This window comes from Lissotriton helveticus, chromosome 9 (assembly GCF_964261635.1).
Source record: "Lissotriton helveticus chromosome 9, aLisHel1.1, whole genome shotgun sequence".
In the NCBI taxonomy this organism is placed as follows: domain Eukaryota; kingdom Metazoa; phylum Chordata; class Amphibia; order Caudata; family Salamandridae; genus Lissotriton; species Lissotriton helveticus.
Window position 1 is genome coordinate 1,259,872,520 of NC_136070.1, and position 18,949 is coordinate 1,259,891,468.

The 18,949-nt window shown below is 52.9% G+C and overlaps 1 protein-coding gene across 1 annotated transcript in view; it reads left to right on the plus strand.

Annotated features, from left to right (window-relative positions):
• Positions 1 to 5,760: 5,760 nt before the first annotated feature.
• P4HTM (prolyl 4-hydroxylase, transmembrane) overlaps positions 5,761 to 18,949 on the plus strand; it is a 150,032-nt gene continuing 136,843 nt past the window's right edge. Inside the window, exon 1 of the mRNA XM_078661797.1 lies at positions 5,761 to 6,132. Coding sequence (XP_078517923.1) covers positions 5,824 to 6,132 — 309 coding nt within the window. The 5' untranslated portion in view covers positions 5,761 to 5,823. The remainder of the gene's footprint in view (positions 6,133 to 18,949) is intronic.

Consider the following 18,949-nt stretch of genomic DNA (forward strand, 5'->3'; position numbering starts at 1 on the left):
GGTATATTAGCCCGAGATCATCAAAGCTCTTTAGCCGAGCACCAGTTCCATTACACAAAGTCATGGCGTTTTTAAAGCATGGGGAAATAAAGTGATTTGCCCAGGATCACAGGATGTTGAGCCGTAACCGGTACTCGAACCTGGTTCCCCAGTTCAAAAACTGACAGGTTCGTCTCTTACGCCACATCTGCTCAGTATTTACTTTAAACGCAAAATTAATAACGTGCTATTTTACATTTTTATTAAAGCAGTTCCTGTGACTGCATGTATTCTTCTGCTTTGCATTTCCCTAGACTAGTACTGTAGTGTAGCTGCCCGAGCCGCCTGCCTGCTTCACACCTCAACGGAATGCGACCCCCGCCCACGCAATGCCGAGAGCCAGTTTCTGTTTGATCAGATTCCACTTTGCTGGCTTCACGCTGGCTCGGTACCTCCTTCCCTTGTGACAGATTGTCGCGATAATGCATTCTCTGCAGAGCAACGGGTTTATCAGAGATGTCTCGTGTGTCTCGTTGTGAGAGCTGGGTACACTCTTTTCTGTATGGGTGGCACATCAAGTTTCTCTGTGCAAAGCGAGGTAGGTAGTGTTACACTGAAAACAATGTATTATATTTTTCCCCAGCGCCACGTCTGTTCTGTACCAAAAGTGTTTTTATGTCTCAAGATTAAAGCTATATATTTTCATACATCGTTTCCTCTTGCTTAATGCTTTCATTTTAAAGAAGTATGTATTTCATCATTTTATCTTTGCTTGTGTTTTATTTACGCGTCACATTTTCTCTGATTTTCCTAAAGATGTTTATCCAAAAAGGCTCAGTTCGAGCATGCAGTAACTGGAGTGTTTCATATTAAAAAAAAAAAAAAACACACACGAGGCAGGAGAATGCGTGCAGTGGCACTTAACAAATTAACAAAATGTAAAATAAATAAAGATGGAGGCAGTGCCAGCTTGAGAACCTGTATGAGGAGCCATATAGTAGCCAAATGTGTTCTCCCACAACCTCAAATATCTGTCTGCCCCACCCCCCTCTGACTAACACAAACTTACTCACACATACAACAAGCACTGGCGTTGCCAATAGGTTTCGCATTTGGAAAGTTGGAGCTATTGGTTTTGTAAATGACATTTTATATTTATATATTGTTATTGACAATGCCAATAACGATATATAAATATAAAATGTCATTTACAAAAACCAATAGCTCCAACTTTCCAAATGCGAAACCTATTGGCAACGCCAGTGCTTGTTTTATATTGAGACAGGAGGGAGATGTACTGAGTTTTAAGATTGGGACAGTAGTGGCGTCTCCAGGCACGTTCAGCGGGGCGAACTGAAAGTTTCAGCACCTTGAGTTCCTGGTTGAACCAGCGATTAGAGTTTTTGGGCCGTGTGGACGGAACTCGCCGGAGGGGTGCGATCGTGTCACAGCCTGATTGGAGCCAAGAGTTGATAGAATCAGCTTGGGTTGTAAGTGGTAATCCAAGTAAAACTGGACAGAGGGGGAGAAGGGAAGAGACCACTAAGGATGTGTCAAGCCGCCCCCAAGAGCGTGCCCAGATATTTTTAGGAAGAGGGGGCTTGGGGGTTAAAACAATAGGAGAAGAAATCAAAAAGTGGTCGGACCAGGGGCAGGGGGAAATAGAGAGGGACGATATAGGGCAATTAAGAGTCCAAATCTGATCAAGAGTGTGTCCCAGAGTGTGGGTGGGGGAGTGCACATGGGACTTGAAATTAAGGGAACGAAGGGTATCCGAGAATTCTTTGGAGATAGCACATTCTGCTGGGTCAAGAGGCCAAAAGTTAAAGTCGCCGAGCACCATAATGGAGGAGTTGTTAACCGCTAGGGTGGCCGCCATCTCTTGAAACCCAGGAAGAAAGACTTGGGAAGGTTGAGGGGGGCGATACATTAGTAAACAGGTGAGAGGGACTTTGAGGGAAAGGGAGCGGACAACTAGGAAATCAGAAGTGCCAATAGAAGGGAAGGTAAGGGGCTGAAAAAGGAATTCTTTCCGAGCGATCAGGGCAACACCTCCACCTACTTTATCCGCGGGTCGATCAGCTCGGACCGCATAGTAAGTGGCGGGAAGAGCTGCTAATAGAGCAGGTAAGGAGCTATCGCGAAACCAGGTCTCAGTGAGGAATAAGAGATCAGGTTTATGTAGATCTAAGAGAACGAAAAGCTCATGATGGTGCTTAACCGCAGAACGCGTGTTTAGATAGTAGATGGAGAGAGAAGCGGGAGTGAATGGAGCCGGGTGCTCCGGGCTGGGGACAGAAAGGAGCAAAGGGGGGGACAGGGGAAAGGAGGAGGAAGTGAGGATATGGAGGCTGTAAGTCCCAGGCTGTCAATGTGGGAGGTCATAGAGTCATTGAGCGACCAGGGGCCTTGGAGACCGTACAGTTGAGCCGAGGTATAGTATCTCGTAAGGGCAGGGGGGGTGGCCCTTGGTCCGGTCGGTCGCGGACGGGCGCAGACGGGCTTGCCTTAGGCGCGCCTTCGGCGCGCAATCGTCACGCCCGCTGCGCCCGTCCGCTGCGCTTCCGGTGGGGACACATATTATATGCCAGAGAAAAGAGGGTTGGGAGGGGGCGTGGCCAGCGCAAGTGGGCGTGGCTTGCTGCTCGTTGCGGCAATAAGGTTGAAACACCTCGCCCGCTACATCGCTAACTCCGCTGTGCGGGGGGTGTCGGTGCCAAAGGTGTAGTGATAGCCCAGGGGTAAGTAGCGAGATAAATTTAAAAACACAGAAGTAAACAATTTTAAAACATTACACAGGGCTCTGCTCCCGGCTGTGCCTCAGGAGGAAATAGTGATCTGAAACGGCGCTTGTATTCAGCGCTTAAATGTGATCCTGGCGGAGGGGGCGTGGCCAGCGCAAGTGGGCGTGGCTTGCTGCTCGTGGCGAATGGCGGCAATAAGGTTGAAACACCTCGCCCGCTACAGCGCTAACTCCGCTGTGCGGGGGGTGTCGGTGCCAAAGGTGTAGTGATAGCCCAGGGGTAACTCGGGTATGACTCGGGCTCCCTTAAACAAATTAGGTAATGCCATCTATATTTATAAGTTTGGGGCGGGGCTTCGAGTTCCCGGTAATGAAGCGCTGCCACAGTCCACCCACTAAATCCTGAACTCCATGACACGTTGTTGGCGTCTCCAAGAAGTCCCAGTGGGAAGGAAAGCTAACGGGCTGAATAAAACCTTTCACCTCGGCTACAAGCCCTCGGAGAGTAAGGCCCCCTCTGCACTGTTCACAGATCAAGGTGCAGAAACAAAATCCAGAAGAAAGCACCATCCCGCCCTCTCCTCCGAGGCCAGCCATCCAACGACGGCACTGCCCGGCGCCGTCCACGTAACCAGTCCACACTCATCCCTAGTGCACGACAGCCCTCCTGTTCTTTTGCACTATTCGCGAGCGTGCCCTGCCTTAAGAATACACCATCGACCTCTAGTGAGGAAGGATTGATACATAATTCAGATCTCCTTTCTAAATGAGATTACTATATTACAGTATTTCCACCCCACATTAAAACATACGGTTCTGCACGATAGGTGCAAGTGTAATAGAGTAAGTTGCTGTATCCAACGGTGTGCATTTATGCACTATTTACTCATGGACTTCAGTGCATAGGAGCACCCCCTCATCTGCTCTTTGGTACTTCTGACACAGCTCTTTCCACCGCTGGTTGCAGGAACAAAAGGCAAACGAGGCTCTCAATTAGACACGTTTACTTTTTGTATTTCCCTAGCCGTGCCTTAACCCTGAGCAGGGAAATGAAGGGTGTCCAGGGTCTACAGGTGGGACAATGGGTCCAACCCGTGGTGTTACCAGGGGTCAAACGGTAAGTGATGTTGCAACCGCTACCCTTGCCATTTTGGTGAACAGATGTTTTGGTGCTTAATTCTGACTCTTTAAAGCTATGATACAAAGATTATATCATGTATGTTTCCTGTACCTTTCAAATGGGGGGGACATAACCTTAACAGATTATCTGTTGTGCAAGTGTCTCAACCTTACATTTGCTTCTCTAAATGCACCCACTGAGTAGGGAGACATAGACCAGCTCTCTGTTTAGCAGGGTGCAGACGTGTTATGTGCATTGAACGTTATAAAAGTGATTGTGACTTATTCTCACGAAGTCCCAAACCCATCGTTTCTTGAATAAAATGTCAAAGCAGCAACTACAAGGGAAAGTGAGGTTAACATTAAATAGCCTGCCATCAAAATTAATTGATTCTGCAAGACTGTCATATAAAACCAGCCATCATTGGGTCATTAGTGCTTTCTTAAGGCCAATGCATGCACAGAACAGCATATGGTTGCCTTAAAGATCTCCACCAGCAGGACGTGTCAGAAGAAAGCAGTTCACGCACATAACATGCACCTGCCCTGCTATACAGATGGAAGGACTGGCTCAAACCAATTATTTTAATAATAAGCATTTTCAATGCAACGGCTGTGTGTGTGTGGGGGGGGCTCTGTGTGTGGCTCTGTGTGTGGCTCTGTGTGTGTGGCTCTGTGTGTGTGGCTCTGTGTGTGTGGCTCTGTGTGTTTGGCTCTGTGTGTTTGTGTGTGGCTCTGTGTGTGTGTGTGGCTCTGTGTGTGTATGGGGCTCTGTGTGTGTGTGGGGGGCTCTGTGTGTGTGGGGAGCGGCTCTGTGTGTGGGGGTCTGTGTGTTTGTGTGTGGCATTTGCCAGAATTAAGCTATTGACATTGTAAATGACAATGACATTTATTTATCTGTTTTCAAAACCAACACATAAATAAAAAGTTTGTCATTTACAATGCCAATAGCTCTAAGTTTTGCAAAGGCGAGACCGTTGCATTGTAAATGCTTGTTGTAATTTAATGTAAATCTGTTCAGTAGTTTTGGATTTATTATTTATCTATTTATGAGCTTATAAAGTGCACTTATGCCCAAAGGCGTCCATTAAAGAAATATAACTTTGTAATTTAGGGACGAGGATTCAATTATATATTACTTTAAGCTGGAAAATAAACCATACAAATTCAAAGTATATCTATGGATTTGTAAGGGTAAAACTAGAACATAACTCTTATGTTGTTGTCGTAACCTTTGTTTTTTTCAAGTGAATGTTATATACATATAAATAGTGCAAGTTTCTTAAAAAAATATATAATAACTCGATTAATTGAGGTAGGTTTTTAAAGAAATAGCGGTACCTGAGAATGACAGATGTCACGTGACCAAAACAGAAAAGTTCTGAGAGGTTTACGATATAAACAAGACGTGACAGGTAAACACCCGGCTGAATAGCGAACTAGGCCGTCAGTCATAACCGAAAAGAACTCCGTCATAGCTATGTTCAGGGAGAACGGAAGCGAAACGGCCATCTTAGACGAGCTATAGTTTTATTAAATGAGGCCATATCTCTTGACATCTGCTAATAAAGCCCAGAGTTTTGAAACAAAAAACGCTCAATTCTATTAAAACAGCTATGAGAAAAGAAATTGATACATTAATACCAAATTATTTTAATGTTTGAAAAAAGACACAACAGCACAAGCAATGAAAAATTAACTGAGGAGAAGGTGACATTTCGTAAAAATGTACTTTGATGTAAAAGCAAGAGAGGCATCTCCCGCGCGCTGTAGGGCCGCTTAGTGTCCGCTCTGTTTCAAGATGGCCGCTCCATCAGGGTCGCCTGAGGCTCACCGGCGCGCGCGCTGCTCCCCTCGCGCTCCCGGCAGCGGCGCAGTCCTCTTTCCATCTCCACGCTCCTCCCCGCTGTCAGTGGTGGCCCCGTCTCCAGGGGCAACAGGCGGCGCTGCGGCAGGCAGGGCGCCCGGGCCCCGAGGGCAGGATGGAGCTCCCGCACGAGGCCGGCGAGGGCCCCCGCGGGCCCCGGGGCCCGCAGGAGCTGCCCCCGGGCCGGCCCGGCCTCCAGAAGAGCAGCGTCTGCTCGCGCTCCTACTTCGTGGTGGTCATGGTCTTCGTGCACCTCTACATCATCAACGTCATCGCGCTGCTGCTCTACGTGCACTGGAACAACGGGGGCGAGCCGGGGGCCAGGGGGGCCCCGCCCGAGGGGGACGGGGCCCCGGGGACGCAGAGCCGGCCCGAGCGGGCGCACAGCGGCGCCAGCAGCCTGCACCGCCTGGAGGGCATCAAGGTGAGGCCTGGGGGGCTGGGAGGGCTGTGGCACCGCCTGGAGGGCTGAGGGGGCTGTGGCACCGCCCGGAGGGCATCAAGCTGAGGGCTGGCTGCGGGGGGGGGGGGGGGCTGTGGCACCGGCTGGAGGGCATCAAGGTGAGGCCTGGAGGGCTGAGGGGGCTGTGGCACCGCCCGGAGGGCATCAAGGTGAGGGCTGGCTGCGGGGGGGGGGGGCTGTGGCACCGGCTGGAGGGCATCAAGGTGAGGCCTGGGGGGCTGAGGCACCGCCGGGAGGGCATCAAGGTGAGGCCTGGAGGGCTGAGGGGGCTGTGGCACCGCCGGGAGGGCATCAAGGTGAGGCTGGGGGGCTGAGGGGGGCTGTGGCACCGCCTGGAGGGCATCAAGGTGAGGCTGGGGGGGCTGTGACACCGCCTGGAGACTGGGGGGCTGTGGCACCCCCTGGAGGGCATCAAGGTGAGGCTGAGGGGGCTGTGGCACCGCCTGGAGGGCATCAAGGTGAGGCTGAGGGGGCTGTGGCACCGCCTGGAGGGCATCAAGGTGGGGGCTGTGGCACCACCTGGAGGGCATCAAGGTGAGGCCTGGGGGGGGCGGTGGCACCGCCTGGAGGGCATCAAGGTGAGGCCTGGGGGGCTGGAGGGGGCTGTGGCACCGCCTGGAGGGCTTCAGGTGAGGCCTGGGGGGCTGAGGGGGCGGTGGCACCGGCTGGGTGACTCAGGGGGCTGTGGTACCGCCTGGAGGGCATCCAGGTGAGGCTGAGGGGGGCTGTGGCACCGCCTGGAGGGCTGAGGCACCACGTGGAGGGCATCAGGGTGAGTGTTGAAGGGGGGCCGAGGGGGCGGTGGCACCGGCTGGGGGACTCAGGGGGCTGCGGCACCGCCTGGAGGGCATCAAGGTGAGGCCTGGGGGCTGAGGGGGGCTGTGGCACTGCCTGGAGGACATCAAGGTGAGGCCTGGGGGGCTGAGGGGGGCTGTGGCACCGCCTGGAGGGCATTAAGGTGAGGGCTGAGGGGGCTGTGGTACCACCTGGAGGGCATGTGAGAGAGGGGCTGTGGAGAGATGTATGCGAGAGAGTGGCTATAGAGGGATGTATGTGATAGAGGCCTTGGAGAAATGGGCACAATGGAAATGTATGTGCGAAAGGTGCTATGGAGAGATGAGGGGCGCAACGGAAATGTATGTGAGAGAGGGGCTATGGAGGGATGTATGTGAGAGAGGGGCTATGAAGGGATGTATGTGATAGAGGGGCTATGGAGAGATGAGAGGCACAACAGAAATGTATGCGAGAGAGTGGCTATGGAGAGATGTATGTGAGAGAGTGGCAATGGAGATATGTATGTGAGAGGGCCTGGCTATCGAGAGATGAGGGCCACAGCTGAAAGGGTGCTAGTATTGGAATCCGAGGAGGAGGCCATTTGAGGGCGCCTAAATGATTGTCACCCGGGCGCCAGCAGCGCTACAGCCGGGCCTGGTTACTATCACTAATTGCACTGCCTGGATGGGCTTCTAATGGGGGTGGGGGCTGTCTAAACTGTTATCAACGACCCCCCCCCCTTCCCGCCAGACATCTGTCCAGAGTCCCTTCACTGTACACCGATGTGTGAGTAGTCCAGCTGCCGAGGCCTATAACACCCTGAGAGAGCTCTCAGAGCAGTGACAGGGCCCTCAGTCTGGCAGTGAGAGGGCCATCACTCACTGAGGAAAGACAGGTTACCAGCTAGGGCTCCGAGGGAACCTCTCAGAGCAGTGACAGGGCCCTCAGTCTGGCAGTGAGAGCTCCATCACTCACTGAGGAAAGACAGGTTACCAGCTGGGGCTCTGAGGGAACCTCTCACGAGCAGTGACAGGGCCCTCAGTCTGGCAGTGAGAGCTCCATCACTCACTGAGGAAAGACAGGTTACCAGCTGGGGCTCTGAGGGAACCACTCACGAGCAGTGAGATGTCTCTTTACTGTCGTGACATATCGCAGGCACTGGGCGGGATTCCGAGGGGCCCTCAGCGGGTTGTACTTTTCCCACACTGCCCCGTTCGTCTTGTGAGCTGCACTCAGGCCACAGTGAGCCCTGAAGTCACTGAGTGATATTGCGGGACTCAGTCTTGTGAGCTGCACTCAGGCCACACTCAGCCCTGAAGTCACTGAGTGATATTGCCGGATTCAGTCTTCTGAGCTGCACTCAGGCCACAGTGAGCCCTGAAGTCACTGAGTGATATTGCCGGATTCAGTCTTGTGAGCTGCACTCAGGCCACAGTGAGCCCTGAAGTCACTGAGTGATGTTGCGGGACTCAGTGTTGTGAGCTGCACTCAGGCCACACTGAGCCCTGAAGTCACTGAGTGATATTGCCGGATTCAGTCTTGTGAGCTGCACTCAGGCCACAGTGAGCCCTGAAGTCACTGAGTGATATTGCGGGACTCAGTCTTGTGAGCTGCACTCAGGCCACACTGAGCCCTGAAGTCACTGAGTGATATTGCCGGATTCAGTCTTGTGAGCTGCACTCAGGCCACAGTGAGCCCTGAAGTCACTGAGTGATATTGCGGGACTCAGTCTTGTGAGCTGCACTCAGGCCACAGTGAGCCCTGAAGTCACTGAGTGATATTGCCGGACTCAGTCTTGTGAGCTGCACTCAGGCCACAGTGAGCCCTGAAGTCACTGAGTGATATTGCCGGACTCAGTCTTGTGAGCTGCACTCAGGCCACACTGAGCCCTGAAGTCACTAAGTGATATTGCCGGATTCAGTCTTGTGAGCTGCACTCAGGCCACAGTGAGCCCTGAAGTCACTGAGTGATATTGCCGGATTCAGTCTTGTGAGCTGCACTCAGGCCACAGTGAGCCCTGAAGTCACTGAGTGATATTGCCGGACTCAGTCTTGTGAGCTGCACTCAGGCCACAGTGAGCCCTGAAGTCACTGAGTGATATTGCCGGATTCAGTCTTGTGAGCTGCACTCAGGCCACAGTGAGCCCTGAAGTCACTGAGTGATATTGCCGGATTCAGTCTTGTGAGCTGCACTCAGGGCACAGTGAGCCCTGAAGTCACTGAGTGATATTGCGGGACTCAGTCTTGTGAGCTGCACTCAGGCCACAGTGAGCCCTGAAGTCACTGAGTGATATTGCCGGATTCAGTCTTGTGAGCTGCACTCAGGCCACAGTGAGCCCTGAAGTCACTGAGTGATATTGCCGGACTCAGTCTTGTGAGCTGCACTCAGGCCACAGTAAGCCCTGAAGTCAGTGAGTGATATTGCCGGACTCAGTCTTGTGAGCTGCACTCAGGCCACAGTGAGCCCTGAAGTCACTGAGTGATATTGCCAGATTCAGTCTTGTGAGCTGCACTCAGGCCACACTGAGCCCTGAAGTCACTGAGTGATATTGCCGGATTCAGTCTTGTGAGCTGCACTCAGGCCACAGTGCGCCCTGAAGTCACTGAGTGATATTGCCGGATTCAGTCTTGTGAGCTGCACTCAGGCCACAGTGAGCCCTGAAGTCACTGAGTGATATTGCCGGATTCAGTCTTGTGAGCTGCACTCAGGCCACACTGAGCCCTGAAGTCACTGAGTGATATTGCCGGATTCAGTCTTGTGAGCTGCACTCAGGCCACAGTGAGCTCTGAAGTCACTGAGTGATATTGCCGGATTCAGTCTTGTGAGCTGCACTCAGGCCACAGTGAGCCCTGAAGTCACGGAGTGATATTGCCGGACTCAGTCTTGTGAGCTGCACTCAGGCCACAGTGAGCCCTGAAGTCACTGAGTGATATTGCGGTACTCAGTCTTGTGAGCTGCACTCAGGCCACAGTGAGCCCTGAAGTCACTGAGTGATATTGCGGGACTCAGTCTTGTGAGCTGCACTCAGGCCACAGTGAGCCCTGAAGTCACTGAGTGATATTGCGGGACTCAGTCTTGTGAGCTGCACTCAGGCCACAGTGAGCCCTGAAGTCACTGAGTGATATTGCCGGACTCAGTCTTGTGAGCTGCACTCAGGCCACAGTGAGCCCTGAAGTCACTGAGTGATATTGCCGGATTCAGTCTTGTGAGCTGCACTCAGGCCACAGTGAGCCCTGAAGTCACTGAGTGATATTGCCGGATTCAGTCTTGTGAGCTGCACTCAGGCCACTGTGAGCCCTGAAGTCACTGAGTGATATTGCCGGACTCAGTCTTGTGAGCTGCACTCAGGCCACAGTGATCCCTGAAATCACTGAGTGATATTGCCGGATTCAGTCTTGTGAGCTGCACTCAGGCCACAGTGAGCCCTGAAGTCACTGAGTGATATTGCCGGACTCAGTCTTGTGAGCTGCACTCAGGCCACAGTGAGCCCTGAAGTCACTGAGTGATATTGCCGGATTCAGTCTTGTGAGCTGCACTCATGCCACAGTGAGCCCTGAAGTCACTGAGTGATATTGCCGGACTGAGTCTTGTGAGCTGCACTCAGGCCACAGTGAGCCCTGAAGTCAATGAGTGATATTGCCGGATTCAGGCTTGTGAGCTGCACTCAGGCCACAGTGAGCCCTGAAGTCACTGAGTGATATTGCCGGATTCAGTCTTGTGAGCTGCACTCAGGCCACAGTGAGCCCTGAAGTCACTGAGTGATATTGCCGGACTCAGTCTTGTGAGCTGCACTCAGGCCACAGTGAGCCCTGAAGTCACTGAGTGATATTGCCGGATTCAGTCTTGTGAGCTGCACTCAGGCCACAGTGAGCCCTGAAGTCACTGAGTGATATTGCCGGACTCAGTCTTGTGAGCTGCACTCAGGCCACAGTGAGCCCTGAAGTCACTGAGTGATATTGCCGGATTCAGTCTTGTGAGCTGCACTCAGGCCACAGTGAGCCCTGAAGTCACTGAGTGATATTGCCGGATTCAGTCTTGTGAGCTGCACTCATGCCACAGTGAGCCCTGAAGTCACTGAGTGATATTGCCGGACTCAGTCTTGTGAGCTGCACTCAGGCCACAGTGAGCCCTGAAGTCACTGAGTGATATTGCCGGACTCAGTCTTGTGAGCTGCACTCAGGCCACAGTGAGCCCTGAAGTCACTGAGTGATATTGCCGGACTCAGTCTTGTGAGCTGCACTCAGGCCACACTGAGCCCTGAAGTCACTGAGTGATATTGCCGGATTCAGTCTTGTGAGCTGCACTCAGGCCACAGTGAGCCCTGAAGTCACTGAGTGATATTGCCGGATTCAGTCTTGTGAGCTGCACTCAGGCCACAGTGAGCCCTGAAGTCACTGAGTGATATTGCCGGACTCAGTCTTGTGAGCTGCACTCAGGCCACAGTGAGCCCTGAAGTCACTGAGTGATATTGCCGGATTCAGTCTTGTGAGCTGCACTCAGGCCACAGTGAGCCCTGAAGTCACTGAGTGATATTGCCGGATTCAGTCTTGTGAGCTGCACTCAGGCCACAGTGAGCCCTGAAGTCACTGAGTGATATTGCGGGACTCAGTCTTGTGAGCTGCACTCAGGCCACAGTGAGCCCTGAAGTCACTGAGTGATATTGCCGGATTCAGTCTTGTGAGCTGCACTCAGGCCACAGTGAGCCCTGAAGTCACTGAGTGATATTGCCGGACTCAGTCTTGTGAGCTGCACTCAGGCCACAGTAAGCCCTGAAGTCAGTGAGTGATATTGCCGGACTCAGTCTTGTGAGCTGCACTCAGGCCACAGTGAGCCCTGAAGTCACTGAGTGATATTGCCGGATTCAGTCTTGTGAGCTGCACTCAGGCCACACTGAGCCCTGAAGTCACTGAGTGATATTGCCGGATTCAGTCTTGTGAGCTGCACTCAGGCCACAGTGCGCCCTGAAGTCACTGAGTGATATTGCCGGATTCAGTCTTGTGAGCTGCACTCAGGCCACAGTGAGCCCTGAAGTCACTGAGTGATATTGCCGGATTCAGTCTTGTGAGCTGCACTCAGGCCACACCGAGCCCTGAAGTCACTGAGTGATATTGCCGGATTCAGTCTTGTGAGCTGCACTCAGGCCACAGTGAGCTCTGAAGTCACTGAGTGATATTGCCGGATTCAGTCTTGTGAGCTGCACTCAGGCCACAGTGAGCCCTGAAGTCACGGAGTGATATTGCCGGACTCAGTCTTGTGAGCTGCACTCAGGCCACAGTGAGCCCTGAAGTCACTGAGTGATATTGCGGTACTCAGTCTTGTGAGCTGCACTCAGGCCACAGTGAGCCCTGAAGTCACTGAGTGATATTGCGGGACTCAGTCTTGTGAGCTGCACTCAGGCCACAGTGAGCCCTGAAGTCACTGAGTGATATTGCGGGACTCAGTCTTGTGAGCTGCACTCAGGCCACAGTGAGCCCTGAAGTCACTGAGTGATATTGCCAGACTCAGTCTTGTGAGCTGCACTCAGGCCACAGTGAGCCCTGAAGTCACTGAGTGATATTGCCGGATTCAGTCTTGTGAGCTGCACTCAGGCCACAGTGAGCCCTGAAGTCACTGAGTGATATTGCCGGATTCAGTCTTGTGAGCTGCACTCAGGCCACAGTGAGCCCTGAAGTCACCGAGTGATATTGCCGGACTCAGTCTTGTGAGCTGCACTCAGGCCACAGTGATCCCTGAAATCACTGAGTGATATTGCCGGATTCAGTCTTGTGAGCTGCACTCAGGCCACAGTGAGCCCTGAAGTCACTGAGTGATATTGCCGGACTCAGTCTTGTGAGCTGCACTCAGGCCACAGTGAGCCCTGAAGTCACTGAGTGATATTGCCGGATTCAGTCTTGTGAGCTGCACTCAGGCCACAGTGAGCCCTGAAGTCACTGAGTGATATTGCCGGATTCAGTCTTGTGAGCTGCACTCATGCCACAGTGAGCCCTGAAGTCACTGAGTGATATTGCCGGACTGAGTCTTGTGAGCTGCACTCAGGCCACAGTGAGCCCTGAAGTCACTGAGTGATATTGCCGGATTCAGGCTTGTGAGCTGCACTCAGGCCACAGTGAGCCCTGAAGTCACTGAGTGATATTGCCGGATTCAGTCTTGTGAGCTGCACTCAGGCCACAGTGAGCCCTGAAGTCACTGAGTGATATTGCCGGACTCAGTCTTGTGAGCTGCACTCAGGCCACAGTGAGCCCTGAAGTCACTGAGTGATATTGCCGGATTCAGTCTTGTGAGCTGCACTCAGGCCACAGTGAGCCCTGAAGTCACTGAGTGATATTGCCGGACTCAGTCTTGTGAGCTGCACTCAGGCCACAGTGAGCCCTGAAGTCACTGAGTGATATTGCCGGATTCAGTCTTGTGAGCTGCACTCAGGCCACAGTGAGCCCTGAAGTCACTGAGTGATATTGCCGGATTCAGTCTTGTGAGCTGCACTCATGCCACAGTGAGCCCTGAAGTCACTGAGTGATATTGCCGGACTCAGTCTTGTGAGCTGCACTCAGGCCACAGTGAGCCCTGAAGTCACTGAGTGATATTGCCGGATTCAGTCTTGTGAGCTGCACTCATGCCACAGTGAGCCCTGAAGTCACTGAGTGATATTGCCGGATTCAGTCTTGTGAGCTGCACTCAGGCCACAGTGAGCCCTGAAGTCACTGAGTGATATTGCGGGACTCAGTCTTGTGAGCTGCACTCAGGCCACAGTGAGCCCTGAAGTCACTGAGTGATATTGCCGGATTTAGTCTTGTGAGCTGCACTCAGGCCACAGTAAGCCCTGAAGTCAGTGAGTGATATTGCCGGACTCAGTCTTGTGAGCTGCACTCAGGCCACAGTGAGCCCTGAAGTCACTGAGTGATATTGCCAGATTCAGTCTTGTGAGCTGCACTCAGGCCACACTGAGCCCTGAAGTCACTGAGTGATATTGCCGGACTCAGTCTTGTGAGCTGCACTCAGGCCACAGTGAGCCCTGAAGTCATTGAGTGATATTGCCGGATTCAGTCTTGTGAGCTGCACTCAGGCCACAGTGAGCCCTGAAGTCACTGAGTGATATTGCGGGACTCAGTCTTGTGAGCTGCACTCAGGCCACAGTGAGCCCTGAAGTCACTGAGTGATATTGCCGGATTCAGTCTTGTGAGCTGCACTCAGGCCACAGTGAGCCCTGAAGTCACTGAGTGATATTGCCGGATTCAGTCTTGTGAGCTGCACTCAGGCCACACTGAGCCCTGAAGTCACTGAGTGATATTGCCGGATTCAGTCTTGTGAGCTGCACTCAGGCCACAGTGCGCCCTGAAGTCACTGAGTGATATTGCCGGATTCAGTCTTGTGAGCTGCACTCAGGCCACAGTGAGCCCTGAAGTCACTGAGTGATATTGCCGGATTCAGTCTTGTGAGCTGCACTCAGGCCACACCGAGCCCTGAAGTCACTGAGTGATATTGCCGGATTCAGTCTTGTGAGCTGCACTCAGGCCACAGTGAGCTCTGAAGTCACTGAGTGATATTGCCGGATTCAGTCTTGTGAGCTGCACTCAGGCCACAGTGAGCCCTGAAGTCACGGAGTGATATTGCCGGACTCAGTCTTGTGAGCTGCACTCAGGCCACAGTGAGCCCTGAAGTCACTGAGTGATATTGCGGTACTCAGTCTTGTGAGCTGCACTCAGGCCACAGTGAGCCCTGAAGTCACTGAGTGATATTGCGGGACTCAGTCTTGTGAGCTGCACTCAGGCCACAGTGAGCCCTGAAGTCACTGAGTGATATTGCGGGACTCAGTCTTGTGAGCTGCACTCAGGCCACAGTGAGCCCTGAAGTCACTGAGTGATATTGCCGGACTCAGTCTTGTGAGCTGCACTCAGGCCACAGTGAGCCCTGAAGTCACTGAGTGATATTGCCGGATTCAGTCTTGTGAGCTGCACTCAGGCCACAGTGAGCCCTGAAGTCACTGAGTGATATTGCCGGATTCAGTCTTGTGAGCTGCACTCAGGCCACAGTGAGCCCTGAAGTCACTGAGTGATATTGCCGGACTCAGTCTTGTGAGCTGCACTCAGGCCACAGTGATCCCTGAAATCACTGAGTGATATTGCCGGATTCAGTCTTGTGAGCTGCACTCAGGCCACAGTGAGCCCTGAAGTCACTGAGTGATATTGCCGGACTCAGTCTTGTGAGCTGCACTCAGGCCACAGTGAGCCCTGAAGTCACTGAGTGATATTGCCGGATTCAGTCTTGTGAGCTGCACTCAGGCCACAGTGAGCCCTGAAGTCACTGAGTGATATTGCCGGATTCAGTCTTGTGAGCTGCACTCATGCCACAGTGAGCCCTGAAGTCACTGAGTGATATTGCCGGACTGAGTCTTGTGAGCTGCACTCAGGCCACAGTGAGCCCTGAAGTCACTGAGTGATATTGCCGGATTCAGGCTTGTGAGCTGCACTCAGGCCACAGTGAGCCCTGAAGTCACTGAGTGATATTGCCGGATTCAGTCTTGTGAGCTGCACTCAGGCCACAGTGAGCCCTGAAGTCACTGAGTGATATTGCCGGACTCAGTCTTGTGAGCTGCACTCAGGCCACAGTGAGCCCTGAAGTCACTGAGTGATATTGCCGGATTCAGTCTTGTGAGCTGCACTCAGGCCACAGTGAGCCCTGAAGTCACTGAGTGATATTGCCGGACTCAGTCTTGTGAGCTGCACTCAGGCCACAGTGAGCCCTGAAGTCACTGAGTGATATTGCCGGATTCAGTCTTGTGAGCTGCACTCAGGCCACAGTGAGCCCTGAAGTCACTGAGTGATATTGCCGGATTCAGTCTTGTGAGCTGCACTCAGGCCACAGTGAGCCCTGAAGTCACTGAGTGATATTGCCGGATTCAGTCTTGTGAGCTGCACTCATGCCACAGTGAGCCCTGAAGTCACTGAGTGATATTGCCGGATTCAGTCTTGTGAGCTGCACTCAGGCCACAGTGAGCCCTGAAGTCACTGAGTGATATTGCGGGACTCAGTCTTGTGAGCTGCACTCAGGCCACAGTGAGCCCTGAAGTCACTGAGTGATATTGCCGGATTTAGTCTTGTGAGCTGCACTCAGGCCACAGTAAGCCCTGAAGTCAGTGAGTGATATTGCCGGACTCAGTCTTGTGAGCTGCACTCAGGCCACAGTGAGCCCTGAAGTCACTGAGTGATATTGCCAGATTCAGTCTTGTGAGCTGCACTCAGGCCACACTGAGCCCTGAAGTCACTGAGTGATATTGCCGGACTCAGTCTTGTGAGCTGCACTCAGGCCACAGTGAGCCCTGAAGTCATTGAGTGATATTGCCGGATTCAGTCTTGTGAGCTGCACTCAGGCCACAGTGAGCCCTGAAGTCACTGAGTGATATTGCGGGACTCAGTCTTGTGAGCTGCACTCAGGCCACAGTGAGCCCTGAAGTCACTGAGTGATATTGCCGGATTCAGTCTTGTGAGCTGCACTCAGGCCACAGTAAGCCCTGAAGTCAGTGAGTGATATTGCCGGACTCAGTCTTGTGAGCTGCACTCAGGCCACAGTGAGCCCTGAAGTCACTGAGTGATATTGCGGGACTCAGTCTTGTGAGCTGCACTCAGGCCACAGTGAGCCCTGAAGTCACTGAGTGATATTGCGGGACTCAGTCTTGTGAGCTGCACTCAGGCCACAGTGAGCCCTGAAGTCACTGAGTGATATTGCCGGATTCAGTCTTGTGAGCTGCACTCAGGCCACACTGAGCCCTGAAGTCACTGAGTGATATTGCGGTACTCAGTCTTCTGAGCTGCACTCAGGCCACAGTGAGCCCTGAAGTCACTGAGTGATATTGCGGGACTCAGTCTTGTGAGCTGCACTCAGGCCACAGTGAGCCCTGAAGTCACTGAGTGATATTGCGGGACTCAGTCTTGTGAGCTGCACTCAGGCCACAGTGAGCCCTGAAGTCACTGAGTGATATTGCCGGACTCAGTCTTGTGAGCTGCACTCATGCCACAGTGAGCCCTGAAGTCACTGAGTGATATTGCCGGATTCAGTCTTGTGAGCTGCACTCAGGCCACAGTGAGCCCTGAAGTCACTGAGTGATATTGCCGGATTCAGTCTTGTGAGCTGCACTCAGGCCACAGTGAGCCCTGAAGTCACTGAGTGATATTGCCGGACTCAGTCTTGTGAGCTGCACTCAGGCCACAGTGAGCCCTGAAGTCACTGAGTGATATTGCCGGATTCAGTCTTGTGAGCTGCACTCAGGCCACAGTGAGCCCTGAAGTCACTGAGTGATATTGCCGGACTCAGTCTTGTGAGCTGCACTCAGGCCACAGTGAGCCCTGAAGTCACTGAGTGATATTGCCAGATTCAGTCTTGTGAGCTGCACTCAGGCCACACTGAGCCCTGAAGTCACTGAGTGATATTGCCGGACTCCGTCTTGTGAGCTGCACTCAGGCCACAGTGAGCCCTGAAGTCATTGAGTGATATTGCCGGATTCAGTCTTGTGAGCTGCACTCAGGCCACAGTGAGCCCTGAAGTCACTGAGTGATATTGCGGGACTCAGTCTTGTGAGCTGCACTCAGGCCACAGTGAGCCCTGAAGTCACTGAGTGATATTGCCGGATTCAGTCTTGTGAGCTGCACTCAGGCCACAGTAAGCCCTGAAGTCAGTGAGTGATATTGCCGGACTCAGTCTTGTGAGCTGCACTCAGGCCACAGTGAGCCCTGAAGTCACTGAGTGATATTGCGGGACTCAGTCTTGTGAGCTGCACTCAGGCCACAGTGAGCCCTGAAGTCACTGAGTGATATTGCGGGACTCAGTCTTGTGAGCTGCACTCAGGCCACAGTGAGCCCTGAAGTCACTGAGTGATATTGCCGGATTCAGTCTTGTGAGCTGCACTCAGGCCACACTGAGCCCTGAAGTCACTGAGTGATATTGCGGTACTCAGTCTTCTGAGCTGCACTCAGGCCACAGTGAGCCCTGAAGTCACTGAGTGATATTGCGGGACTCAGTCTTGTGAGCTGCACTCAGGCCACAGTGAGCCCTGAAGTCACTGAGTGATATTGCGGGACTCAGTCTTGTGAGCTGCACTCAGGCCACAGTGAGCCCTGAAGTCACTGAGTGATATTGCCGGACTCAGTCTTGTGAGCTGCACTCATGCCACAGTGAGCCCTGAAGTCACTGAGTGATATTGCCGGATTCAGTCTTGTGAGCTGCACTCAGGCCACAGTGAGCCCTGAAGTCACTGAGTGATATTGCCGGATTCAGTCTTGTGAGCTGCACTCAGGCCACAGTGAGCCCTGAAGTCACTGAGTGATATTGCCGGACTCAGTCTTGTGAGCTGCACTCAGGCCACAGTGAGCCCTGAAGTCACTGAGTGATATTGCCGGACTCAGTCTTGTGAGCTGCACTCAGGCCACAGTGAGCCCTGAAGTCACTGAGTGATATTGCGGGACTCAGTCTTGTGAGCTGCACTCAGGCCACAGTGAGCCCTGAAGTCACTGAGTGATATTGCCGGACTCAGTCTTGTGAGCTGCACTCAGGCCACAGTGAGCCCTGAAGTCACTGAGTGATATTGCCGGTTTGCACTGAATGTAATCTACGTCCCTTGCTTGACTGCTTTAAATGGGCAGGTGTTGTCGACACTGGGTGCTTCCAGTTCTTTCATTTAAAACGGAGAGTTTCACTCCTTCACTGCAGAGGTACACTACTTTGAATTGGTGAGTACAGGCACTTCACAATAGCGATCAGAACCCCCGGGACACTAAGTGCTGCCGCTGTTACATTTCCGCTGCAAGCCTTGGGGTCTCAGCGGCACTGCTAAGTTCACCAGCTCACCCATCCTATCAGGCCAGGAAGATACAGTGCAACTTTGAACAGTATCTCAATGCTTCCCTTTGTCACCTCCTTCGGGTAAAGAATTTGCTACTCTGTCTTTTTTGGGTTATCTTCTGGCCAGTGAGTCCAGGCATCTCCCTCTGACCTCCTGGTCATAGGTTGTATTTCC